Here is a 27,591-nt window from a genome sequence, read left to right on the forward strand (position 1 = left end):
GGTTGAATAATTAGGAATAACATTGAGTAAAATGAAGAAAACCAGCTTAGAGTGATGTCAAGTGGGAGGCAGCTAAGCTTCTAAACAAAATAAAAAATATGCTATATCACTTCTGGAAGACTTGAGCAGAGGCTGAAAGGCGATGTGGAGGGGAGGAAGAAGTGGAGGGAATTAATGAGACAGTGAAAAAACCCTGTGGTTTAAACTTACTGAGATAATATGTGAAGTATTTAGACAAACCCTTAGTTTTGTTGAAAATGTATTTTTATTGAAAATGAGATATTTTGAAGAAAAGAATTAATATACACAAGGGTTTTTTTTTTTACTTCCCAACTAATATGTCCCTGTTTTCAAGATAACGGAAAAGTTCTGTCTTGCACATTCTTTTTCTCTGCTTTTCAGAATTTTTTACACTAGAAAGAAACTGGAGAAAAATCCTTCCCTTTGTTTTCTGCTGGAAAGGTTTTAAAAAATGAGAGGAAATGTTACTTTGTTTTTAAAAAACCTTTTCACTTTGATGGTGGAAAAAGTAGAACATAGTAAAGAAATAAGACATTGGGTTTCTACTTTCACTTTAGAAGATCTTCTACAACTACAAATTCAGATTAAGAAAACCCACAGGTGTTATTTTCTCTCATTTTTTTTTGCTGAACTTTACCCTATTTCACTAGGAAAAAAGTGACTAAATAATAAAATGGGGAATAATAATTTTTAAAAACAGTAAATGTCTCAATTTTATAAAATATTTTGTTCTGAGTTTTCCAATGAAAAATAGAACAGGGCCAGCTGAAGTAAATGACAGGTATGGAACAAAATTGAATAATTTATCTTTCTTTGTAAAATGTATATATAAATGTCAAATATGGGGTGGCTGTGATAGTATTAGTATTATTACTAATTATTACTATGAATAGACATGAAGAAAATTAAAATACTTTCCCAAAGGCCTTTTACCCTGCCTTTGGGAAATTTCCCACACAGATTCTCAATGGAAATACAAACATACCTGCTAATGGCCGACCCTAAAATTCACTAACATCAGCAGCTACTTTCCATTGACCTCAGTGAATTATGGATCACAACCTCTGGGAAAAAAATGAGTTCAGATTAGTATCATTAAGAACCAAAGCAGGTTAGCTTACAAATTTGGTTCAAAGTGTTTTTATTTAGGTTAGGTAAATGTGTTTTAATGTTATGCTTACTAATATGTACTTGCAGGAATAAACACTTTCATAAAATGAGAAATATGTGAAAGATTGTTTCTCCCAGACCATCAGTAGAGGAGGTGAAGAGGCTCTGCTCCATAGATAATAAATCTGAATGCCTAAAAAGATTTAAAAAAATATTTGCAATTTGATCAAACAAACTGTGGGGAATAGAATGAACTCCGTTGGGATTGGGTTTGCAAAACTGAATAAAAAATGTAAAGAAAACAGCTTTGCAAAGTCAACTACAATTAATAGCTCAGTATAAAATTAATGTACCATACTGCAGAGGCTTGGGAACGAGCAGGCTGGAAGGCCTGAAAAGATGTGCTAATAAATGGGTTGTTGAATTTCATTTTCATTGGGTTTGAAGACTTCATCCTGCAAGGCTTACAACAGTTTCTTACTTGCAGAAGTAGTCAGTGGTAGGAACAACTGATCGTGAATGATACCTGCAGGTATTAGTAGCACTAGCTGGTTTAGGTCATTAATGCAGAGGGACCAAAAAACCTGAAAATACTGTCAAACTCCCCATTCCATGTACAATCCCTGTTCTGTGAATAATTTCAGATGTCATTGCCCCTAACAAAGGAAATTAATGGCATACATGCCCAGCTATCAGTGCCTCCTAACAGCTGAGAAGCAACTGAGGATGCTTCATGTATTGGCAAAATAAGTGGGGGAAGAGACCCTGCAGTAATTCCTTCAGCTATCAGCATACGAACAAAAGCATCGAAGGCGTCAAGGTCACTTAAATTAACCTGTTGTATTTGTAGCTGATCTCACTGTTACTTGAATGAAGATGATGATAGCTGTTCAGCGTCGTTAATGGCGCATGCAATGGTGTGACACTGGGACTGCCAAACTGGAGGGTTAAACGTATTTTAGAAATTAATGCTTACTCTTGCTGCTAAAGAGTTAACGTTCAAGAGACATCCCATAACTGTTATAAGTGTTGGGTCACATCTTGACATTTTTATTCTGTCAAATCTGTCATTTATTTTGACTGGACTTTTAGGGTTGGCTTAGTCACTCTTGGATAAAATCCAAGAAAGAACAGCTTTGCCTGCATTTGCCCTGCTGTGGGAAATAGTCAGTCCTGCTTGTAGTAGAAAGATGATAAAATCTTCCCGATTACTGGGACCTAAGCCATGATACTAGTATAAACCTAAAAAATTTAAGAAACAATTCAATTTTGCCCAGATTTTTTTTATTCTTTACTTTGTAGTTGTATCTAGTGCAGCTTTTCTCCCTTATGCTGCAGGTCTTTTTTCTGCTGAATACTGAAATGAGGGTTTCTGGTTTGCTGTGTCAATCCCACCACAGAAGCAGTTGTGAAAAGGACAGATGAAATTCAGTGTCAGTGCATGCAAATTAATACACGTAGGCAAAAAATAGCTAGCTATACCTGTACAATAATGGTTTCTAAATTAGCAGTTACCACTCAGGAAAGACATCTGACTGTTATTACAGATAGTTCCTTGAAAATATCAGTGCAGTGTTCAGTACCAGTCAAAAATAGGCAAATAGGATTTCTAGGCAAGTAATTGAAATTAACGTCGTTGCACCACACTGCACTGTTCTACAAGATTTTGTAAGATTAAAAAGGGTGTCTAAAAGGTGACAAGAATGAAGCATGGGATGACTTTCTCAGAAGGAGAGATCAAATAGACAAGGGCTTTTCACGACCGAGAAAACACAGTGGAGGAAGGCTTACAAAAATCAAGAGTGGTGCACAGGAGGTGAAGAGGAGCAATTACTCACTTACTCGCAAGGGGAGCTGGGGCGGCCAATGTAAAGGCTGGGGTGGCCAGGCTTGCAGAATAGCACGACAAAATACTTTGCCATGTAATCTTTTGGTGAGAAAAAAGTAGAAGTGGATTTGTGGAAAGGAATTAGATGTTCTTGGTGGACATGTCTGGTCGGTGGTTGATACCATGGTCTGGATGCAGCGGGCAGTTTAGAAAGCTCCTGGGCTCTGGGTTCATGGAATTCTGGAAGGAGTAGCCCAAGGCAGGAGTTGCCCTGTGCACCCTCTTTCTTGTACTCTTATCATAAGTATCCAGAAGGAGTTGCAGTCAGAGGAAGGATTTTGGCTTAGATGGGCACTTGGTGTGGTGCTGCGTGTCGCTTCTGTAGCTGTACACATCTCTGTGGGCCGTAGGCATCACAAGCATCTTCCAGACGGTGTCCGGAGCTTTACAGCAAGAACACCGTCGTCCTGAAGAGAGTAACTTCATTGCAGCATCCAAGAGCAGAATAAATGGATTTTAGTGAAACTGGACACTTGAAAATGCTATGAAACAATCACGAAAAAGTCAAAGGAAAGTGATAAAATACACTCAATTATTCCTCTCAGATACTCTCCAGACGTCAGTGTAATTTCATTGACTTCAGTGAAATTAGTGTTAATGTAGGAATGGAAATGCAGAAAATCAAATTCCAGCATCTCCTTCCTGGAATAGCGAGCAAGAAAACAGAGAGGTAATCAGATAGAAACAAGTGCTGATCAGAAGGAGTTGGACAGGGAGGACGAGAGCTCCAGGAGCTGCTGCCAGGAAATAAAGACACTTTTCCAGTCTCACATAGTCATGGAGAGTTCAGCAATACATGCGCAGAGGCTGAAATGAAATGCCAGACTTGTTTGTTTGTTTTAGTTTCCCGATGTATGCAATCTTTTGTTGTTCTGTTGAGTATTCTCCACCCCCTTCTACCAGGACAGCGTCAATGGCTAGTAATATTTCCAGCAATGCTGTTATGCTTGATATTATGGGGAAGGGAGCGGTGGACAGCTGTGGGACTGGTGGAAAGAGGTGGAGTTAATGTTCTTGATATAGTATTTAGACAGCTCTTGTTTCATGTGAAAATAGATCTGTTTGTAACCTTTGAAGTACTGATGTCCAGTTCAACGTACGTGTTAGTGTCTGGCTTTGTGCTCCTCTGATAGAAAATGCAAAAATATATTTAGGGTGTTGCCTGCCATTTTGCCATGCCATTGCTCTTCAGCAGAACAGTTTGTGGCACTTGCAAAGGTGAATGCGGAGAGCATCTTCCTAGGACCGTAGATGTTCTCTCAAGTGCCATAAAAACTACCCAAATATACTGGGATTCAAATTGACGCTGTGTAGATGAAACCCTCTCGCTAAGCACGTTCACACTAATATCTTCCCCAAAGACCCTTCTCCACTGGTGGGAAGTGGCTTTGGAATGGCGGTGACTGACACCAAAGCCACAGACCTGTGACTGGAACATGGTTCCACCGATGTGTCAGGGCTGGTGGGGGTGGATATAGTCTGAATACATAAAGGGTTAATTGGTAATGCTGAATGCTAAATTAAGAGGCCGACTTTTTTCCTCCCCCCTCCTCCCGGAAGGATGCAGTACAGAGTAGCACACATGATTTTATAGAGTATAAAAGTGGGAAACGTCCTCGTTTTTGCAGTTTGGTTTCACTTGGCTATTGACTGCTTTACAAAGCAACCACCAAGGAAGCTCTGAGGAAGCTGTCAGGTCCAGTGACAGCTCAGCATCTGCCACAGCTAAATCAATACTGCGATGAAGGACAGGTTTCCAAAGTGGATAATCAAAGCAGAGTAAAAGTTAATTCACCTTGAAAGCCTGACAATATTAGTGTGAAATTTTTTAGACAAAACCAGCCTTATTCCAGGAAAACATGAAAGGTGCTGAGGTCCAGCCCTGAGCAGCAGTCTGCCCAGGCATTGCTTTTAGTGGGAGTGGGAAGCAGGCTTCACGCCAGTCACGAGCACAGATGCTTTGAAAAAATGGAAACATGGTGCTAATAAATCAGGCAAAAAGGGGTTCACGTTGGCCCTGATTGCTAGCAGTGTGCTAGGAACTCATGGTTTGCGTTTTGTGGATTCCATTATAAGGGAATGTTCCATTTTTTCTTAGGCTGTTAAGACATTTTTTTGCATCAAAATGCAATTTTCTTCCGTTGTTCAGGTTTCAAAAGTTCAAAATCAAAAGACTGGAGGACAAATGTTTTGCTATGAATTATTTTAGCTTTATAAAACCTGGAGGTGAATTGTTTCAACTTTCTGTGGAACTCTATTTTTTTCCCCCTTGGTTTTAGTGCAAACACTTCAGGGAAGGCAAATTTAATTTGAGATAAGCTGTCAGCATCACATTGAAAATTTTGGATACAAAATTTTGCTCGGCTCTGTCCAGAGATGCTGAATTTGCAGGACTGAGAATTAGAGGGAAGGTGCTTCTGCAGATGACTTAGATGAGTAAGAAACGTTATCGTTCAGTTCAGTGAAGCCAGTTTTGTGGTCATTTTACAAAGCAGAATTATTCTCAAAATAATAGGATGCAAACATCATCTCCAAATACGAGATTTTTAGTATTAACAGCTAAGTACTTTATTTTGTTCCTAAAAATACCCTATAACTGCATACAAAAATCTATCCTCACACAGAGTTCAGGCTGATGAATTAAAATACAGAAAGAAGGAACTACCGAATAGAAGCAGCATTGCTTCACCTGCGCTCTATCTCATTAATATTTTCAGGCAGATATTGTCCAAGCGTGCACTGTTACGCTAACAGGTGTGTTTGCCACACCTCTCAAGGCTACGTGTGGCCTCTGTTTTATAGCTGGAATCGTTTGTCTAATTGTCCCAAATCCATTCCTATTAATTGTGCTGAGATAAAATTGAACGTTCAATTAAATGAATAAGCAAAGTTAGATTTGAAAGAAGTAGAAAGAATGAGCAAATTAGAAGACTGAAAGGAAAAGTAGCAGCTGCAGAAAGTCTGAGCCCGTTCATGCTGTATGTTCACCTTTACACTTACATACAGGTGTATCTGTGTGTATGTACGTGTATAAATATGTGTATTTGTGAGTATCTAAAACACACCAACACGCAGATTTATACAGTACAATTGGCATACACAATAGAAAAGAACCTAGGAGCAGAGAGCTAGAAACATCTTCTAGTACAGTCCAGTACTTTGAAGGTGTGTTTACAAATTTCCTATTATATTTTAACAAGACAGGCAATTTAGGTGGTGTTCCTCAGTGTGCCAGTGATGTTCTGGCATCCTGCCTCCAGCAACATTGCTATCCTGCGTTCATCTTAATGTGACAAGAACTTGGTGTCCCACTAAAAAATTCCCTTAAAAATATTAAAGAAAAAAAAAATCAACAAAAAAACCCCCTCACAGCTCAATCCAGCAACAAGCTGTCAAGTTGTTTCACAATAATGTATTATTGTGAATGTAATAATGTAATACTGACAGCTGCCAACTTCGCTCGGAGAACTTTTTTCTGGAGATGATCCCTTTGGTTCCTGGGCTTCCATTCAATAGTGCTAGAGACCCTTTGCGTCCTGTGCTTGTTACTGGTGACAGTTTTGGCACGGTGAGGCATGCAGAGGAAGGCGCATGGGATGGTTTTGATCCACAGGTGTCAGCACCGGCCAGCAATAATACTAAAGACAGCACTCTGGGAAAGCAGCTTCTTTATTTCTTTGATGGAGAAAGGAAAGAGAAAGATTTATGTGATGGGTAGATGATTGTTTGACAGACACAATTCAGCTTTTTTTTTGAAATACTGGAGAGATTTGCATGGAAATGAGGCAATGTTAAAGATAATATTCAAAATGGAGAAAATGATAAATAAGGGATGGAGCAAAGTGCTAGAGGCATGGGGTTGCTGGCATTCATGGTGAACAATTCTCATGAATTTTTGTCATCTTCTGCCTCTCTACTTTCCTTCTGCACCCACTGTAATTCCTTTAGGGAAGTGATTGTGTTGTAATTAACATTTACCATTGCACAGGGCTTTATGCAGCACGTGAAATGCTAGATGTGCCCTTTGGTAAGGAGGTGGTGGATTTCTGAAGAAACAGGAATGATGAAGCGTTAGTATAAGAAATGGTTTAGCTCGTTTCACTAGTTAATTATTCTCTGTGTTTATGTCATACCCTTCTTATAAATGGAAACTTAAATATTCCTCCCCCAATTGTCACCATCAAAGCTGTGACCCATTAGACCCAACTTCCACTGCGTATGAAATACGTAGAAAAAGCCCGAACTCTCAGCCTCTTACTCCAGAGCTCTTAGGGAAAAAGTTTCCAGAATTAAGGCCCTTTCACTACAAGGTACGGATTTTTCAGGCAAAGTTTTGCCACCCAGTTAACACGGGGTAATGCTATGTGTCCTGCTGCCTGTTTTAGTGTAATTGCAGCCATTTTTCAGGCTGTGCCTTCCCATATGATGCTTAACACATTGAATAATACGGTGAGGGAGAAGCAGACCCTAGCAGACCCAAAACACGTAAAGCTTTCCAGATGAAAGAAAATGCGGGAAATTGCATCCAAATGCCAAGAGGAGACCACTGAACCTGTGCAGGGCTGTATTTCTGATGGCTAGCACCATTTCTCAGGCAAATTAACAAAGTAGTCTAATAACATGGGGTGGTTGTGGTAGGGGATGTTGAGCAGGGAAGATGTTGCGTGTGAACTGTGATTTCAAGCCGCTTAGCATCTGCATCGTCAGACCCAGGCAGCGCTTGGCCCCTCATCCTCAGGGGGGGCAATGTGTAATTTTGTTGTCTATGCTGCTGAGTTAGCAAACTTCAGCGCATGTCTGTTGCTTCCTCAGGGCTAGAAGCCAAAACCACTGATAACTATGGGCAACGGTAGCCTTGATTTAAGACTGACTGTCTCAGTTAGGCATGGTACTGTGTTTTGCAATACCAATTTGGCCAGTCTTGGATTGCATCTGTGTGCAAAAATACAGCTAGTCAGCTCATCACGTTTGCATGGTGGAGAGGCATTGGAGCTCTAAAGTAAATGTTTTCCATTAGCTAAGTGCTCTCATGAAAAAGAAGCTCCCAGTTTCACCATTTAAAAATTAGTGACTGTACAAGTGCAGTTGAAAGCCCTTATTTTTATAAGGATTTTTGCATAAAGTATGCAAAATGCCTGACTGCCTCCAAAGCAGCTGTTCCACTCTGCTGTGCAAACAGTGTTCCCTATAAAGGGAAGAACACGAGTGTGAGTTCCTGCAGTTTACTACTGATGATTCTCTTAATTACATAATTATTTAGTTCTCATCAAACAAACATCCCATCAATGTGAACAGGGATTTTACAGATTTATTATTATTATCATTATCCTCTTAATTTAGAGTTTGCATTACTATAGTATTAAGAAGGTGTTGGGTCAGGAAAACAGGGGTGAACGTCAACTGGACCCACGGAGGAGCCGTGCATCTTATGTGACTGCGGTATGGGATATAGGAATGCATGGAGGGCCACCACCGCCCTGTCTCGGCAATATGGGACATACATCTGGATGCAGGCACTGTATGTGAAGCGTATAGGCCACAGGGATGATGGATTCAAGCTGGCCATGGTGTGCATTCGCCTAGACACAATTATGTCCAACTCCCCCCTGATTTCAGCAGTCGGATGATGTTGGTGAGACGTTCAGAGCTAAAGTTCACTGCTGAATCCAGACCTTTGCCCATTAGCTTCTCCTCTGCAAAGTGGGTGTAACAGTGCATTGTTGGGGCTTATGGGAGGATAAATATATTGGATTATGTGGCACGGGATAGTACGGTGATATGGCTGCAAGTGTAACTGGAGGAAAGAGATTTTTCAGCAGTCGGATGATGTTGGTGAGACGTTCAGAGCTAAAGTTCACTGCTGAATCCAGACCTTTGCCCATTAGCTTCTCCTCTGCAAAGTGGGTGTAACAGTGCATTGTTGGGGCTTATGGGAGGATAAATATATTGGATTATGTGGCACGGGATAGTACGGTGATATGGCTGCAAGTGTAACTGGAGGAAAGAGATTTTTATTTTTTTTAGTTTGGGTATTTTTGGGAGTAAAATGTGAAAGCTGGTATGCTCTGGTGTTGATATCCCCTCCCTGTAAATGGGGAGTAATTGTATTTAGGACACTGATTGAACACTGCTGTAAAACTGGTGTCAGCGTTGCTGGAATGGGGGAGTGTATTTTAACAGCACAATTTTTATTTGGGCCAAGGATTCAAAATTAAAGTTGGCCTTTTGAAGACCTGTAAAACCACGGGGTTGCGTTGGCGCTTTCACTAGCGCAGCTGGCAGGCAGGAGCATCGCTGCAGAGTGGAGGTGGGAGGCTGAGGCTGCAGGGCAGGACAGGGCAGGCATCAAAAAAGTGCTGCAAGACGATGGTAAGGGAGGGGGCTTAGAAGGATTATTTTCTTCCAAGTAATACGCTTCGTTGAATAACGTTGATGGATTTGAAGAGAGCTGTTCATTGTGACAGCGGCAGCCTATTGCTGCTGCTGCATCTCAGTGAGGCTGTTGAACTCAGGAGGTGGACACGGCACTGTGCTGCCAGGTATCACACCAAATAGGCGCCTGCAAACGTTTTGCAATATAATCAGAGGTATTAAGGTGAGGTGGAAGGGAATAACAGAAAACTGCTCCGCTTTTAAAATAATAAATCAGATATTTGGGTTTATATTGGGGTTTGTATCAAATCTCTCATGAATGTTACAGCTTTGATAATATTAATCTAATAATCTTACAGGAATACCTAATTCCAAAAATTCATTGAAGAAGTTGCAGCTAGCCTCAGCATGCAAAAATGAATACCTGTATTCTTCCAGGATCAAGGCATCATCTTCTTCTTTACAATTACAGTTTAAAGGTATATTGTATATGCTTAGATTAATAATACTCTAGCATGGAGCAGACCATAGGGAAAATCAGATCTGTCAATCAAGCCTTCAGTTCTTAAAGGCAGATGTTCCTATCTGGACATATTTAGCATACGGTCAGGATAATAAGAGATCTGAAATGCTTTGGGATAATTCAGGTAACTCTGCGGGTTTTTTTTAGAAAGTTCCTTGTTTTTAAACAAGCATAAAGATTTATGTAACACTATTGCTAAATCATTCAAAACTGTTTTATGTATGTACAAATATAGAAACACACATTTTGTATCTAAAAGTATATAGCACTTAGATCCTTGTATATAATTCAGGGGAGATTTTTCAACACTGAATCAGAGTAAAAATAGAAATTAAAATAACAGTTGAACCACCTACCTCACCTTTAGGACTGACAAAAAATATTTCTGCATCATTAGATCAAGTTGATCTCTCTGAAATCTAATGAAGACTGTTCCAGATTTACACACACCGGACAATTAAGTAAATGAGCGTTGCATGACTGTAGAAACATAACAGGAAATGTTGGGAGAAATGCAAGGCATTAACGAGAAGGTGAATAAATGCAGTTTGACCTAACTAGTCATTTCAAGAAATTGGGTAAAGTAATTTCACCTTCAACCTCTGTAGCATCATCTCTCCTGTTTCTTGTAAATGGAGAGACTAAATTAAAACTATTGAAGTGTATGTATACTTTTAGAGATTTCTTTAAAGATTGTTTAAATCCTCTTACTGTCAAGAGAGGCACAGTATTTTATTTCCTTCAGAACCTTTTGCAAATGATCTTTACTGCCAGTTCCCCTTGCCAAAAATAATTAAAATACAGCAAAAGTGAAATGCCCTCGGTAGCGCTCCTCTGCCTTTGGTTTATTAAAGGTGAGGGGTAAGGTTCACACTTGGCACTTCAACGTTTGCTCATTAAATAGGGATGCTCTGAGATATCTTCGTTTGCTAATTACAGGCACTAAGGGTCATTCATGGAGAGTCTTAAACCTTTAAAGGCTGAGAAAGGCCAGAGCAGCATTAGATGCTCACCAGCGTGTCCACATGTGTGCACGTGCCTGCACATGCACATCTGTGCATAGGGGATACAACGGGATCCAGAGGTCGTTGGCTCCCTGAGCTGAGACATCTCTGCCAACTAAGGAGCTGATCCAGCTCACCTCTCTGCTCTCTCCCATCTCTGTCATATTTGCAGCTAATGCAATTACCCCAGCCTAAAGTTGGGTGGGGGAGAGCGTATTTTTAAGGCGGACTAACCTCTTCTCAGTAGACCCTCCCAAGCAGAGGACCCTTCCCCTGTAGAGGAGTGTAACAACAGGTGTAACAAATGCAATGCGAATGATTTTATTTATATATTTCTTATTTCCCTATCAGCACAAACTTGTTTTGTTGCATACCAAGACCTGCAAAACAGTAAATACCAGCTTTTTTTAAATGACCCCCTTTTCTAGGTATCATATAGAGAACAGGGATGGGGTGCTGATTTACAGAGAGAGGTGGATTTTCCATGCCAAATTATGAAAAATGTGCTCTCCCCCAAAAACCAGCAAACCGGTCCCAGCAGCTCCCAGCGTTGGCATAGGGAAGCACCACAAGCGAGGAGAGTCTTTGAGGCACAGCTTCAAAGCTGTGAAGATCTAAGTAGGTTCCTTTTAAATGTTTGCCAAAGGACCCCCATGCAGTAACCTGTAAGAAAAGTGGAATATTTAGATGAACTCAACCATATGTCTTTACCATTTCCAATAGGAGACAAAGGAAGGCTTTGATTTCCAACAGAGGGTCTGTGCAGACTCTACAGCGTGTAGGCTCGTGAATTCTGGCTTAATGAGGTACTGCTGGGTAATGCTTCCAGCAATTTTTCAGGCTTGATCCTATGATTTTTTCTATCCTTAATTTCTTGAACAAACATACTCTTTTTTAGTACAAGTTTCCAGGACCCTATATTAAGAGACACAGAACTAGTATTTCTCTTCTGGCTGTATATTTTCTGCAAATTGTCTCTGCCAAAGAGTCATTTTTTTTTGCAGAGGAGGTAATATGTGCCAGTTGCTTCAGACAAGCTGTTTTCACCATGGCATTCTTAGCTGTTTCCAACCTGGCAGGTGTCAGAGTTGAATTTTTTTTCCCCGACTTTACAGGGCACTGTGTCACATTTTCAATCAGCCTGTGTCTTCTGTGTAGGTTTGTGTGGCCAGCTGGGTTGTATGCATTGTAATTGCATATGCAGTCTAGCTGTAGTTACAGGCTTGCATAAATTTTACTCATGCAGAAAGGCAGGGTTGCGGGGACAGTTATGACTTCTCTTTACATTTATAGTCACAGTCATTTTCAGATGCATCTGACATCAGAGGGAAGACGAGATATTCTGCACTCACATACCTGATGAGCTGAGTTCATGATAAATCAGCAACTGTTCTTCAGAAAGATGAGGGAAGTTGCACTTAGAAAAAGTGACACTTCATCATGTTTGTCCTACTACAAAAGTCCAAAAGAGTGGCAAAAGCTGGAAAAAAAAGAAGAAAGAGTCAGGTGGCATTCATCCATCTAGACTTTTTTATAATCCACGTACTCTGAGTGAGTGTTGATATAGAATCGTAGAATCATTTAGGTTGGAAAAGACCTTTAAGATCGAGTCCAACCATAAACCTAACACTGCCAAGTCCACCACTAAACCATGTACCTAAGTGCCACGCCTACACGTCTTTTAAATACCTCCAGGAATGGTGACTCAACCACTTCCCCAGGCAGCCTGTTCCAATGCTTGATAACCCTTTTGGTGAAGAAATATATGTCTGAATGGGTACAGAGGTAGAGAAAACCTTTCAGTAGCTAGCAGATATGATACAACAATCAGTAAAGCAAGGAAAAAAACCCTACCCTTGCAAAGAGCTTTATTTCTGGACACCACATAGAGTATTAATCTGCTGTGTTCTCTAAAACTGAAAATTCATGTTCATCTTTGCTACACATTGTGTGACCTTGTTTGATATGATCTTGTGTGTTGAAATGAAAAATCCCAAGACTGTGATGAATCAATGAACATCGTATTTCTGATGAAGTTCAGCATCTAATTTTTACATGGACATAGTAAAAAGCAGTGTGAGAAATGGAAGTACAATTTTTCTATTAGACAGGTTTTGGGAAAGCACCATGTTTCTTTAAAAATGCCACCTCTCAAATAGAGGTGATAAACAACAGTAAATGGGTATGAAACAAAGTGAGTATTCTGGAATGAGGTAGAAATGTGTTGTGTAGAGAGAAGATGTTATGCACTGAGAGATGGAAGGCATTTTTCCTTTCACAGTGGGTTATTTCTTGCCATTTGTAGGCTGCGGTTGTTTTTCAAACGAGCAATATGGAAATGCATAGCTGCATTCTGCTATAAAGTACCTCCAAGCAAAGATTATTAAAAATGACAGGCACATTTCTGTGTATTTGGTAATGTCAAGAGCAGAAGTAAAGTGCCGCACATTGGCGTTATGAGAGATCAGAATAATTCTCTTTTGTGCAAAATCTGTAAAGCCTAATGGAAGAATGTCATTTTGGGCTTGCTTGCAAGGGTAATTACATTGTGACTCAATAAGGCATCTTAAACTTGTTGACTTTAAGAGCATCTTTCAATCCACCGCTATTCAGGACAGCACTAGTAAAAGTGTGCATTTAAGTTTTTGCTTAAATGCTTTGCTGAATTTTGGCTTCAGAAAGTAACCATTCTCCATCAAATAGTGTTCACTGCATCACACTTGTAATAGTATACTGAGGTTGATGCCTTTTCGGTTGGAAAGGCTTACTTAAAATATGTGATTTTCTCGAATATGGAATGTCATTCTTTGGCGTTGCACAACTCAACTGGCTGAGATTGACAGTAATGGTGGCATGTTTGGAAAGGGGAGAATCAAACCAGAAGAGAAGGTAACTCCAGGAGTGGGTTTGAGGTAGTGCTTCCTACTGTACTGTGTCCTTCTCCTGCCCTAGTGATATGTCCTCAGCAATGAGGTAAACTTGGGGCTTTCTGTTGTTCGCTAATCCAGTTTTTCTCTCTTTGGAATCATTAGTGACTGGCATCTAGAGTTGACATGACATAACCAAGTCATCTGCTGGGGCTGGCTGTGAAACTGGACTGTGAAATGCCACTCTGAATCTTTCTTGTGCACACCTTGGCCATTGGCACAGGACCCGATTTGTATAGATATCTCCTTGCCAGGCTTCCCAGATTCCTTTCTTCTCCATTTCATTTCTTCTTTGGGACTGAGGCCATTCTCTACTCATAGCTCGTGCTAGCTGAGCCGACCTTACAGGAGATCCACATGATTCTTTGGATAGTGCTTTCAAGGTTTACTGGCAGGCTGAAGCTACACCTGAAAATTAGTTTGGATTAGTATAGGGTATAGATTTAAAATGCACCGGCTGTTTTTAAATAACAGTGTGGACATTATCTGTGTGACTGATTTTGTAAATTAATGCAGACTGAGTGGCTGTATGAGCTGTATGGGTAAATTCAACAAATAACTGTACATGTATGTGTGTGAGAGTGTGTGCATAAATAGAAATTTTCAGTTTACACCTATGCATTTGCAGTAATTTGTAACCATACATAAAATTCTTTGAAGTTATCCTTGAATTATGAGTACATTTACTGGAGTGTACATATTTATTTTTAATTACCTTTGGTTTTTTCCAGCTCTTCTGTATGCAACTATTTTTGGAAACGTCACCACCATTTTCCAGCAAATGTATGCCAACACCAACCGATACCATGAGATGCTGAACAATGTGAGGGATTTCCTAAAATTATATCAAGTCCCAAAAGGCCTTAGTGAAAGAGTCATGGATTATATTGTCTCAACCTGGTCCATGTCTAAAGGAATTGACACAGAGAAGGTATGAGTACATGAGGTAACAATTTAGATAGCAAGAGTTTCTGTCCATTGTGTACTTTCTTAGAAACAGGACTGTATAACAGCATATAACGTACTAACAAATTCTTAACTGCATGCTACTCCATTATTATGTTTGTGTTTGGATCAAAAACTGGAGGTTTTAAAAAAGGACTGTTTTGCTGCTTTGGAAATATGCCTTTATTTTTCATTATGGTAAATGTTTTCTGCTTTCCAGTCTTACTTTGCCTAAATACTAAATAATTTTAATGTACTTAACTATTGAAATCAAGGGGAAATTGGTCTTCAAATTAGTCCGAGAACGTAATTTGGTGTCTAACCTACATCACTATTATTCTGAAAAGTATTGGCATCTGTGAGTTGCAGTGAGATGAATTTGATTGGCTTGGACCTTTTGCTGATGCCCAGGACATTGACATATCCATCAGCATAATTAGTATAGGATTTAATGGTAGTAGAGATTGGTCTCCTTGAGCTAAAATCTCTCGGCTAGAACTTAAGGCCTTTGGTAGGGAGATACAGAAAATGTGACACTGCTGGCAGCCATGCGGGGTAGAAGTCCTACAGGACTTTAGCCCTCAGAAAGGACTGGTCATTTAGGTTTCTTCAAAAGCTGATTAAAGGAGAAGATCATCTTCGGAGAGTGATTCATTGTGTGCCAGGACAGACCAAGTGAATTGTCCTCAGGGCCTCTCTTTCTCCATGATATGTGCAGTGAGTCTGTCTAGCCTTGGATATTTTAGAGAGCTGAAGTCAGATGGAAGGGTTTCCGTCTGCAATACCTTGAATGTAGGGAAGATACAACAGTTTTAGGTCTAGATTTTTGGTCAGTGGAGATTGGTGATGCTTCTGTGGACCAGATACACATCAGCTGAAATTAGACATTCAAACTCCAGTTTCCATGAAGATTTCCCTCCTAAGAACTTAAAAGGCAAGTGTCTGAGGAAGGGTAAGGAAGCGTCATGGCAGATTAATTTCTTAAAATGTCTAGTGCTTGCAGAGCTTTGAAGTTCTTGCTTCAGTTGAATCTATTGCGTAATATGGAATGATGATGCAGCTTGTTCAGATATGCCAAAATGAAGTCGCTACACTGAAAAATTTAGTCTTACATCATGCTGATGCAACAGCAGTTGTCTTATGAATCATCTGCTGTGAAATTCGGTTTAGCATCACAAATACAAGTATTTTAAGTAACACGGATTTTGATTTCTTTGATTCTTGTGCTTCAGTGTGTCACATTCTTTAATATGTTAACTTCTTATACACTAATACCCTAACTTCCCAATGCTGATTCATACAGTGTTAAAAGTGAGCTTTTATATTGTAAACTACTGTAAATGCATTCAGTCCTGTTGTGTAAACTGAAAACCGTGTGAAAATTCAACTTTAGTTTGCATTTATCTCCTTGCAGTTAAGCCAGAATCCTGTATTATTCCACTACAGTTTCATTAGATTTTAATGATGCTTTGCAGTTAATTAGGAGAACCTATGCTTTAATTACTGAAATTTCCTTCCATAGTTTCCGCATGTCTGGTTTTATAGATTATAGAAATGCAGTTAGAGCCATAATCTTCGACTCATGGTAAGCAGTGTTCTCTGGTCTGTAAGATAGTAGTGGCTGCTTAGCTAGATAATTAATATGGCTGTAAAATCTGTGACTTAGGTTTTTAACAATTTTCCCTTGGTAAAGACTTGCCTAAACTTAGGCCTGGATCCAAAACCTATTTAAAACAGTGGAAGGATTTCAGGAACCTCTGCATCTGGACATCAGTAGTTGCATCTAATCGAACTTCCCAGAAAAGCACATGTTACAGAAGAACAGAGACAAGATAAACGTAAGAACTTGAGCACCGGTTTGAATATTTTGGTGTTTTGTATCCCTTACAGCCTGCAAGTCTGCAAAAGCAACAGCACCGGCGGCCTGTAGTGCCCGCACTGAGCATCCCTGGGTCTGTACGAGTGTAAGGATCAGGCAGTTTGCTTTCAGCTGCAGGACCTTAGCCAAAGTCAGGATTTGTTTTAGCAAAAGGGCGGAAAGCTGTGTCGCAGCCAGGCAGCCTTCCTACCTTTATCTCCACTCAGGAAGGTGTTATAATGTGCTTCACCAAAACAAATGAGAAAATGTTGTAAATCCCAGCTGAGAAATGATAGAAACAGTGGTACAGTCCCACAGACTAGTCATGTAGAGTGGATCGTTTCTCTTGCATTAGTTCCTCCATTACCCCTTCAAGCCCTGTCGTAAGACCCTCTGCATTTAAATTGAATCCATCTGTACTAACCCTAGAGCAGCAAGTGGATGGGAGCGGACTGTAGGGACCTCCAAGGAACACAGGTTCAAGTCAGATTTATTACCGTAGACACAGTGGGACTAATGGGACTACATTGCACCTGCAGCTGACCTGCTAAATCCAGATAGTGCTCCAGCGTGGGTTGGAATAGGGGATTACTGCCCCAGGTCTTGAATTGCTTCTCTGCACTGCTTTGTCTGACAGCCTGGACGTGACCTTAGGGGTTTCTTCCAGTCTAGTTTTCAAAGCTCCAATAATGAGATTCTGACCAGTCTGTTGTCTGGATATCACATGATTTCCCATTCTCCTTAATTTTTATGAACTTTTCAATAAGCTTCTTATTATCTTGCAAAACACGTGTGCTCATGACACATGATAATTAGTGAGGAATTTCTCAACTTTTCAGTTTCCATCAGACAGCTCAGACAGTTTCCATCATCCAAGGATGTTTTTCAACCTAACATACAGTATTACATCCTGAACTGTTCCAAATATATCTGCATTGTCACACTGGAATGTGTTTTGCAACATCATTTGCCACAAATTTATAACACATTTCATTCAGTCACTCAGCATGTTGAAATGGCTTTGTTTTGAAATCTGAATTCAAAGAACAGGAAGGTTAATGTACTAACAAAGAATGAAATTTCTTATATGAGCGTTACAGTAGGTTCCTATGGTGATGAACAATCCTAGCGATTAGATAGAGTAAAAATAAACACATGTGCATGTGTGATAACTAAAGATTTTAAATTCATATGCTTGAAATCAGAATATAGTTAATAACTTGATTGGAGTTACTACCACTACACATATTACTACCACTTAATATGTGTAGATTTGTTGCATCAGAGCTCAAATATCTGTTCTTGAATGACATATTCAGTGTGTAGCCCCAAAGAAGAACTTGGCTAAAACTGGTCAGGATGAGATGGGAAGTGAAGGCAACGTGGAAGTTAGCATGGAGGAAGTTTAATGAAAATCTAGTCCTTGCTGCTTGTGAGAGCAAGCTGTTCTGAAGAGAACTTTGTTTTAAAGCCCCAGTCTGCTGTCCTTGTACGTGGAAGAGGACTTGTTCTCCCACACTGAAGTGACGGTGCCTTAAGCACGCAATATTGGCTTCCCTCTTCTCCTTGGGAATAGCTCATCTTCAAATCCTGTCTTCAAACCACAGCGCTTCAGCCTGTCTCTGAGTGTTCACAAATAAGGAATTAACAATGACACTAAAAGCATTAGCGTATTTATTATTATTACTTAAGGGGAAGCAAGTGGCCTCTGATCCATAATCTTAAATCACTTAAACCTGAGAGCCCTCCTCTGACAGCTGGGATGATATATGTAATACATGCACATGGACTCTTACCTCCTGGTGTAACAGTGGCTCAAACAAGATGGAATTTTTGTTTATGTTTAATGCTACAGGTTTCAGGGTTATTCATCTAATAATGAGCAGAGCTAAAAACATGACAAAACTAAGAAGCCTTTATATGCTAAACAGTATCTCTCATCCAGCAGAACCTGTTTTTCTGAGAGGTAAAAAAGAGGCAGTACATTCTCTGTATATGACCATTTTTAAGCAGCTGAAAAAAATCTTTACAGTAATAATTTGATATACGAAACACACACTGAATTCAAATCTCTTAGTTTTTATTGAAATCTCTAGGCAGCAAATGAAAAATTTATAGATGGTAGCTCTTCTATAAGAAATAGGTCATTATACATGAAAGCAGAACAACCATTAACTAACATGCAGATGTCTCAAGGTCTCATCTAATGATAACGTTCTGAAATGTCAGTAAAACCCAAAGATTTTCTCTTCTTGACCTCTATGCTGTTGTATGGCTTAGGATTTGCTCAGAAAGCAATTAAATAAATGTCTATCATGTTTTAACAGTCGATTCCTTCAGAAAAGCCATAGGTTGAAAGAGAAAAAAGGCGTCTATTTAGTCTCAACCTAAGCATCAATGGCGATTCGAATGATGAGAGCCAATTCCACATTGCAATGACTGAAATGGAAATAATGGGAAAATAACACAGTATTAAAACTATTCACTGCTGGCCCACTAAGCTTTCATACAGGAGAGATGGGTTTACGGTAAATAGACACAGGTTGTAACTTTATTAAACATTAATCTACAGAAGGACAGTGCAGTTTAGTCGTGTTTGCTGTTAATAAGATCTTCAAGAGCTGTAGTAATAATTAGTGATACCCTGAGACGACTAGGGGAATCAGGCTGCCATTCCTATGGTGTCCCATTACATAGAGGTGTCTGTAAGTGCTGGCTGGATTTCCTTGTGGATGACCGGGGTAGAAGGCTTCCAAGCTTCGTGGCCAAAGAGAACTTCTACAAAATTAGGTGTGACAGCTACATACAATTCCCTGCTGAAGAGGGAAGGTAAAAATCGTTTGGACAAGTATTTTTGTTTCGTTGTAGAGGCGGGGTTGTTGGTCGTTCCTTGCAGATCGGGACGAGGTGAACAAGAAGTCTTCCCTCACCTCACAGAGCTGAGCTAGGACCAGGTACAGTTGCAATCCACGGTTCTTTGGAGAGCGGGATGCAGGAGAGACGGTCAGGGTCTCACTGTCCTTCACACGGGTCCAAGAGTGGGGCCTGTGCACCAGTGGGGCTTTCTGTTTCACCTTTATGGATGGTATGGATTATTTACCTCCTGTATGCACTGTGCAGAGCCAGGAAAGATTATCCACAACTATCTCTGCCTCTTGGATGTGTTCATCTTGGGATTGATACAGATTAAACTATGAACCTGTCATGCTTGAGGAAATGCCAGGGCTATACACCATGGCTATGGAGCAGCTCATGAGCTTATTTTCTGGGGGAAGAAGTACCCGAGTGGATGGGTCGGGCATTTTCCTGAGCACTGCCACCAAGGGGAGCTGACAGAGGGGCTGACAGTTCCAGAGACCACATCTAGGGGAAGGTCTTCTCCAGATCTGTTTTCTTAATGCTTTCACCCTTGAATGTCTTTTCATAATGCTGCATGTTAGAAAATAAAGCCACCTCCAGAAGAAGCACAAAATAAAATAATCCATTGATCGACTCCATTCTTCCAAGGGTGACCTTTGTGCCAGAAGTTCTCACTCCAAAAAATGTTGTGACTTGAGAGATTCTTTGATGTATGCCATATTCTTTCTGATGTTTATTTTTCTTTCTTTTATCTAAAAAGTTGATTTTAATGATAGAATTCCCTGTAGTCTGCTATCCTTTGCCCCATTAGAAGGTCATGTGATGGTTGTGCTTGGGATAGATATTATAGCAAAACTGAAAACAATAAAACCTTTAACTGTTCTGAGACTTCTACAACCCTTAGGCAACCTGGGATCTGCTACTTTGGGTCACTGGTGAATTTTAGCCGTGTGCCACAATGCGTTAGACAAATCAGCAGGCCCTGTGCTTGTGAACCTCTTGATTCCTTAAAACACATGGTGATGCCTCTCATCTTCCCCTGTTTTTCAGACCTTTAGCCAGATTCTATCTGTGTTGACAATACTGAATTTAATGTAATCAAGAGCCAGTTTCTAGGGATTTTTTAATGTCTCTAACACTTGTTACTCAGTTAAAAAGTGGTTAATTTTGTTACTATACTACTAAATGTAACCATTTTGATCACCGCTTCAGATCATGTATTGTTAACAAGAAAACAAGCCAAACTTAACTTAGTAGACTGATTTTCAGTTCTCAGCTTCTGAGCATTTAAATCCAAGTGACCTTGGATTTTAGTGCAATTAAAACGGAGCACACCATTGCTGCTGAAATTCAATTCTTAGTGCCAAGATACTCAGTGATGTATTAAAGATTACCCTAATGCATGCAGGGTTAATAACTGCTCAGTTCCATACATCACCTTTGAGTTACTTACAAAATTACCTGATTATTACAGGAAAATGCTCTGTGATTTACCAATCAGCTGTTTTCTTACCTTTGTCTCTTTGGCCTCCGTCCAGTGTCAAATGTAACACTTTTAGCTGGGTCTGCAAAAGAATTCAATGCTCAAATGAGCCAAATCCTTCTAAAAATCTGAATAACTTAGTCAGGTGCCTAGAGGGTATTGTGGTTTTTTGGAAAGAACTGACCTTGGTTATGACTGCTGAATATGTCTGAAAACCCAGAGTGGCCTTTCTCCACAAAATAAAAAGAGCTATCTGTGGCCTATAACTGGTTAGAAGTTGGAGGAATTTATTTTATTTATTGTCAAAGCTGACATTTTTTAGTATCTCCAATATTTGTTATGGTTATTCATTTAGGAAACGGTCCTTGTTATTCCACCGCTAACACTGTCTAAGCTCTTCGCGTGAATATCAGTCAATATACCCCCTAGCTACAACCCCAAGAAAGTGAGAATCCTGTGTGCTGAAAGAGAATTGCAAATAGATAGCGTTCATGATTCATTGGCCTCTGCCCTTTTTGTTAACAAAAAGTCTTAACAGATTCTGTAATATTTGCTAAGCCATCCTGTAGTGTTTTCCAGCTGGGGAAGATTTTTTTAAAAATACTTAAACCCATCCTAAAAGATACTGTTTGGACACACTCAATCTGTATGGTTTTTGTTTCGATTCATTTGCTTTTCTTTGAGTTCTTTATAATCTCTGCTCCTCGTAGAATTATTTGGGCTGTTCAAGGGGCTTATCTTAAACTGCCTGAGCATGCTGAGGAAATGGATGGGGGAGGAAAAAATCAGATGGACCCTCCTTGGGAATTTTATTCCCCCCTTACAGATCTCGAGCTGAAAAGATAGTGAGACGTTTTGTGCCAATTCCCTGTGAGTCTTCCAGAGCTAGTTACTGCCTTTCTCAATCTCTAGCAGCAACCACAAGCTTTTCATTCACCGCCAGCGTTTTACGTATGCCATGGGGGGCTCTAGAGATGGCAGCGGTGTTGAATCTCTGCATTGGGCGGCGTTGTGTTGGGGTTTGTATCAGCTGGGTGCCGGGTGATGATGGCAGAGCTCAGCAATTGTCTTATACTGACTTTGAGGAGGTTTAATTTTCTGTGCAGAGAAGGGAAGTGATAAATGTTATTCTGTGCTTTACTTTCTCCTCTCTCAGCTTTGTAGCGGTTCAGGTCTTTGTGGATGCATGTGTAGCGTTCATGTGTGGCATGGAGCCTTGCTCCTTTTCTGGTAGAAACACAGCTTATACAGCCAGCAAAGATTTTCTTCTGGGTCGAATTCGACATTCTCCTCTAATTTTGCATTGAAACGTAGCAGGTTCTGTTCTTTCATGCTGCTTGGATGCATATGGGAAAGCTGACTGCGAAGTCTGTGGCTACAGATCTGTTACGGAGCAACTTCCTGTAGCAGCACAAGAAGCATCTGGTCCCTGCAGACTGCCTGCTCCAAGTCGTGTGCTCCAAAACCGTCAGTTAGTAAAGCATTGCAGTCAGCAACCTTAATATCCTGCCTTGCTTATAAACTACAGGTTTCACTGAGAAAGGTCTTGAAATCTCTAAGGAAATTTCCTCTTCAGAAATTTGTCTTGGTGGTTTTTTGATATGCTGCTGAAAGAATACACAGGCTAGAACAAATGTCCCAGCTGAACTTTGGTTCTACTAACATGAAGTGTTGGAGGCATTTCCCTAACAGTGAAACAGTAGATTAAGCTTTACAGGATACCCTCTCCCTTAAATTGAATTTCTCCTTTACACCCATGTGTGTGCATTTGTACACCATATGGACTCGCGTACAACCACGTTGCTAGTAGTTTGTATCTTTTTAGTTGCGTGCTGCCTTAAAAATGCTGACATCTCAGTAAGAGCATTTCACAATGAGAATGTCGAAGTCTTGTATTATCAATAAGGGATCATTTTCAGAAGAATATTTATCTGAATTTGAAATGTCCATTTTCTCATTTTCTGCTCTTAGGATCTTTGCACTATTTATCATTAGCTTCCAAATGCTTCTGTGTCATCCTGTATCACATTATGTGTCTTCTTTGGAAGCAGGAAAATTACTACATACTGTAATCTGTGTCACCAACAACCCCTTCTACAGTACAACTAATAGTGAAGCTGGTGGCATCTGTGAGACTCCTTCTGAATTCATGATGGTATTTGTAAACACAAAAAGAAGTGCTGCAAAGTCAGGTTGGAGCTCATGAAGTCCTGGGCTTGGAACATACAGTAAACACATAGCTGAATATTGAGATTGTCTATCTTTGCTCTTTTTTTCCCCTACGTGTATCTACATTTATCTTTATCAGCCAAAGCTTCTTTGCCAAATCTTTCAATATTAAGTATTTCTTTTAGTTGTCATCTGTTTCATTCTCTGTTCTCAGTACTTGCAGCGTAGCAGACAAGAAAACTGAAATAAAGAATATTTGTTCCTGGCTAACTCTTGGATCATTACTCATTTACTGCTGTACTAGTTGATAAGTGATATCTCCATATATCTCCATACAGTAATATGTCATTAGGAGAATCACTTTATCATGACATCAGAAAATTCCTGAATTATTTTTTCTAAGACTGGCTTTTTCTGTGCAATGGAATTTTTTCTGTCTCTTCATATTACAGTGTGTGATGATAGATATGTTTGTTGTGTCTATAAAAAGAGTAATGCTTTGAGTGCTCACTTTTAATACTCTGTATTTAACTCTGTATTTGTGAGGAAACAATATGCTGCTTTGCATCCAAGTGACTTTTATTCTTGAGGGACACAATTAATTTACACTCCAAAAAACAAAGGCTCCTGGAACATCTCCGAATCTTACAGTAACAACCTCTGCAATAATTTAACCAATTTTTCCTGCAGTTTGGAAGCTTAAAAGATAAAATTTGGAGATCAGTCATGTATGAATACACACATTTTTCTTAAGAACAGTGTTTGAGAATTCATAGCTCCTGGCCTTCTTAAGTCAAAAGCACTTACGTTACTGAAAGTATTAAAAGGACGTAAAAAACTTCTAACCATGATTTAGGCCCAAGAGTAGATAAAAATGTTAAAAATCGTCAATAATAATACAAAAGAAACAGAATTTTTCATTAAATTACTATTGAGAAGAAGAAAGATGGCATGTTTCTATTTTATTATAATAAAGACGAGCTTTCTGTTTGATCCAGAAGTAGGGCTGAGGTGAAACAATCACTCTCAAAATTAATTTTTGTTTTTTACTGAAAAACTAAGGTGTGCCCATATTTCTAGTGGTAAATGGACTGGCTCAGGTAAGTATAAGTTTGTAAAATTGACGTTTGCCCCTAATAAAATTATGGAAATGTGATACGGGATATGGTCAACAGTGACTCAGACAAGACATTGCTACTAATGCAAATGATGGTTTCTGGAGAATATGTCTTGTCAAATGTGTTTGTTTATTATCAATTTTTATGATAAAACAGACATGCAGGGTATTTTAATGTGTTCTGTACAACATTTTGTTACAGAAAATAGCATTAAGCCAAATAATTGACTTATTCTGTGTTAAATCGAAGAAAAACTAATTACCTGGTAGATCTGGAAAGGTGGTGTAAGTGAGAAAACCTCATGCTATGGGGAAGTTTCCAAAGAGATGCTGTGCTTCATAGTGTTAGGCACAAGAAACATCATCTCCCTTGTTTATTCAAGATGAGATTGAGAGATGACCTGGTCATATACTGTAAACACCTACATGTGGAAGAGATTCCCGATGATTGCAGGTCTCTTATCTAAGCAACATGATGAGGTCCGCTGGCTGTTGGCTGAAAAGTAAAAAGAAAAAGAGTTCAAAAACAGCACATGTTTTAAAGGAGAGAGTAGCTGTCCGTTGGAACAACTACCCTGTATCATTTGAAAACGTTAAATCAATTTTTAATTGATTTAATTGGTTGATTAACAATTTTAATTTTAATTGATTTAATTGATTGATTAACAATTAAATCAATTAATGCTATAATTTTAACAGGTATTCTGGGATTGATATGAAAATTATGAGTGCAAGAGGTTAGTGCAGATGGTTGCAGTAGCCCCTTCTAGCCTCAGACTGTCATAGTACAGAGGATAGGAGAATAACTTTTACTTCACCTTTTTGCGTTCATTCTATCTTTGACCGCAAAGGAACTTTGATCTATTGAAATAAGAAAGGGACTAAATGTTATTATTAAACTAGAAATTGTTTACTATTTTCCCATTCTATGCCTTAGGACCTTTAGTGATACTTTACAATAATATGTTTTATACCTCTTCTGCATTAAACAGAAATGAAAATCGTGGCTTTACTTCAATATTAACATGACCATTTGCCTCAAAGCTTAGTCAGGGTTACCAGAGTCTCCCTCTGTTTGCTAATATTCGATGGTAGTCAACACATGGACCCAATGTCCCTGTCTCTCACACTGTCTGTAGAGCAAGCTGCCAGATTAATTCCATACCATGAGAAATTAATCAGTACTATTGATCTGCAGTCTTCTTTATATGAGACTTCCAGAGTGCTCTTAATCTCGTGCTCTTTTCTGTTATTTATCCTAGGAAAACTTTAAAAGGTTTTATATGTTTCTCAGTGCAATTAGCAACCACGCATTTTAGGGTTGTAAGGACGTTAGTGTGTTTAGGAGGATGTGCAAATATTAAACACACAGTTTACAAACCTAACAAGACCCGCAGGTTTTCACTTTCTTTCTTCAGGTGTATTTTTGTTTCTATTTCAATAGGGAAAGCTATTTCAGGTAAGAAATTAATTGAAGGTCTTATTTAATTGATCCGCTATGAAGACGTCTTCATATTCACAGGACAGTTTTTCACTCACCTTTACTTTACATTTCATAAGGTTTCATAATACTTTCTTTTTGCTCTAATCTCAAGCTCTTTGGATTTTCTAGTCTGTAAGCCCTCCAGGGCAGGTTACTTATTATATGTCTGTACACACTGAAACTAAACCCTAGGTGTGTTTGGATACGTGTCGGTAAGTGGTCATCTACATGAAGATTTCTGAAGACTAGGTTTTCTGGATGTGAGCAAAATGTGGTGTTTTCTATTGTGAATGGTCCGTCTTTGCATGTCTTCAAGCTCCTTCAGCTCTGAGTGTCCGTTCTGTGCTCCTGCAGGGATTGAGCGTAGCAGCGGGCGGATAGTCTGGGCACCAAGGCTGGAGGGATATCCACAAACAGGACATAGTAGTGCCACCTGCAATTCTGGAAAACAAGTGTGAAAACTGTTAGGAATGAGAACAGTGTAACAGAATAGTCCCTTCTTCCACATCACCCTTTCAGCAGCAGTGAAAGCAGTAGATGGGTAGAAAAAGACTACCCCAATTCAAGATAAAACTCCCACCAGAAGCTTTATGAAATAACTGGATGGATGGATCTTAAGATCCACCCAGGAGCATCTTAAGATCCATCCATTCAGTTATTTCATAAAGCGTGCGCTGGCCCGGTGTCATATTCCCAGCTGATTATTTTTCATCTTTCTTTTATTCAGGTTCTCTCAATTTGCCCAAAGGACATGAGAGCAGATATTTGCGTGCACCTAAACCGGAAAGTTTTTAACGAGCACCCTGCCTTCCGGCTGGCTAGCGACGGCTGCCTGCGAGCCCTGGCTGTGGAGTTTCAGACGATCCATTGTGCCCCAGGGGACCTCATCTATCATGCTGGGGAAAGCGTTGATGCTCTTTGCTTTGTGGTCTCGGGATCCCTAGAAGTCATCCAGGACGACGAGGTGGTGGCTATTTTAGGTACTGTGATCTCTATTGAAATGCTAGTGGTTTGGATATATTTGCCTTCTGCTTAGCTTCGAATGTTAACTAGTCTTGCCTAACATCAGCTGGGACTACAGGAGGCTAGTGGTTGTCATAAGATGGAGATGTCATGTCTCCAGAGATACTACTCTAGAAGCAAACCCTTCATCTTTTATGCCATTGGGAATGCTCTTTCTGCCCTGTATGGCTCACCACTCACAGTTACAGTGTCTCTGAGCAGAAGAGAATGGCATCTGTGTGCTTGACATCTTTTAAATAGCCTGGAGAGGAAATGCACATTGTTTTATATTAGTCTCTCAGGAGGATTTCCGCATTAACCTTCACACTGGGATTTTCATTTGTCTGTATTCTAGGCCAGAATAATACCTGCAAACAGTCTCTACAAGGAAGCAAAGTTGTCGCTTGTAGTGAACTGGCTTTACAGAAAATAAATAGTCTCATCTGACTATGCAAAGAGATAGGGATGCACCATCTATCCAGCCACAGTTGTGAGAAGTCTGAGTAATGGGGGAGCTCCAGGATAATCACCCCGTCACCCCGCTGCGGTGTCTGGTTTGCCAGCAATGGGTGGGAAAGAGCCTAATTCAGACTCCTCACTAGCTTGCATGGGATTGGGAAAGGTGTAGCAGATGATGGGACTCAGTGGTCAGCACTAGTGTTGAGGCAGGAATCACCCTGAGAGGCAGAACAATGTAGATCATTTACGGAATGTAGATCATTAGGGATTCACTTAGGGAAGTGATCGTGCCCCTGTACTTGGCACTGGTGAGGCTGCACCTCAAATACTGTGTTCAGTTTTGGGCCCCTCACTACAAGAAGGACATCGAG

General features: G+C 39.8%; 1 protein-coding gene across 1 annotated transcript in view; it reads left to right on the plus strand.

The window, feature by feature from the left end:
- Nucleotides 1-27,591, plus strand: part of KCNH5 (potassium voltage-gated channel subfamily H member 5) — a 154,361-nt gene that overhangs the window by 83,477 nt on the left and 43,293 nt on the right. Inside the window, exons 8-9 of the mRNA XM_009273378.2 lie at nucleotides 14,577-14,776; nucleotides 26,487-26,739. Of these exons, the coding sequence (XP_009271653.2) occupies nucleotides 14,577-14,776; nucleotides 26,487-26,739 (453 nt within the window). The remainder of the gene's footprint in view (nucleotides 1-14,576; nucleotides 14,777-26,486; nucleotides 26,740-27,591) is intronic.

The sequence above is a fragment of the Aptenodytes forsteri genome, unplaced genomic scaffold, assembly GCF_000699145.1.
Source record: "Aptenodytes forsteri isolate BGI_AS27 unplaced genomic scaffold, ASM69914v1 Scaffold479, whole genome shotgun sequence".
Lineage (NCBI taxonomy): Eukaryota > Metazoa > Chordata > Aves > Sphenisciformes > Spheniscidae > Aptenodytes > Aptenodytes forsteri.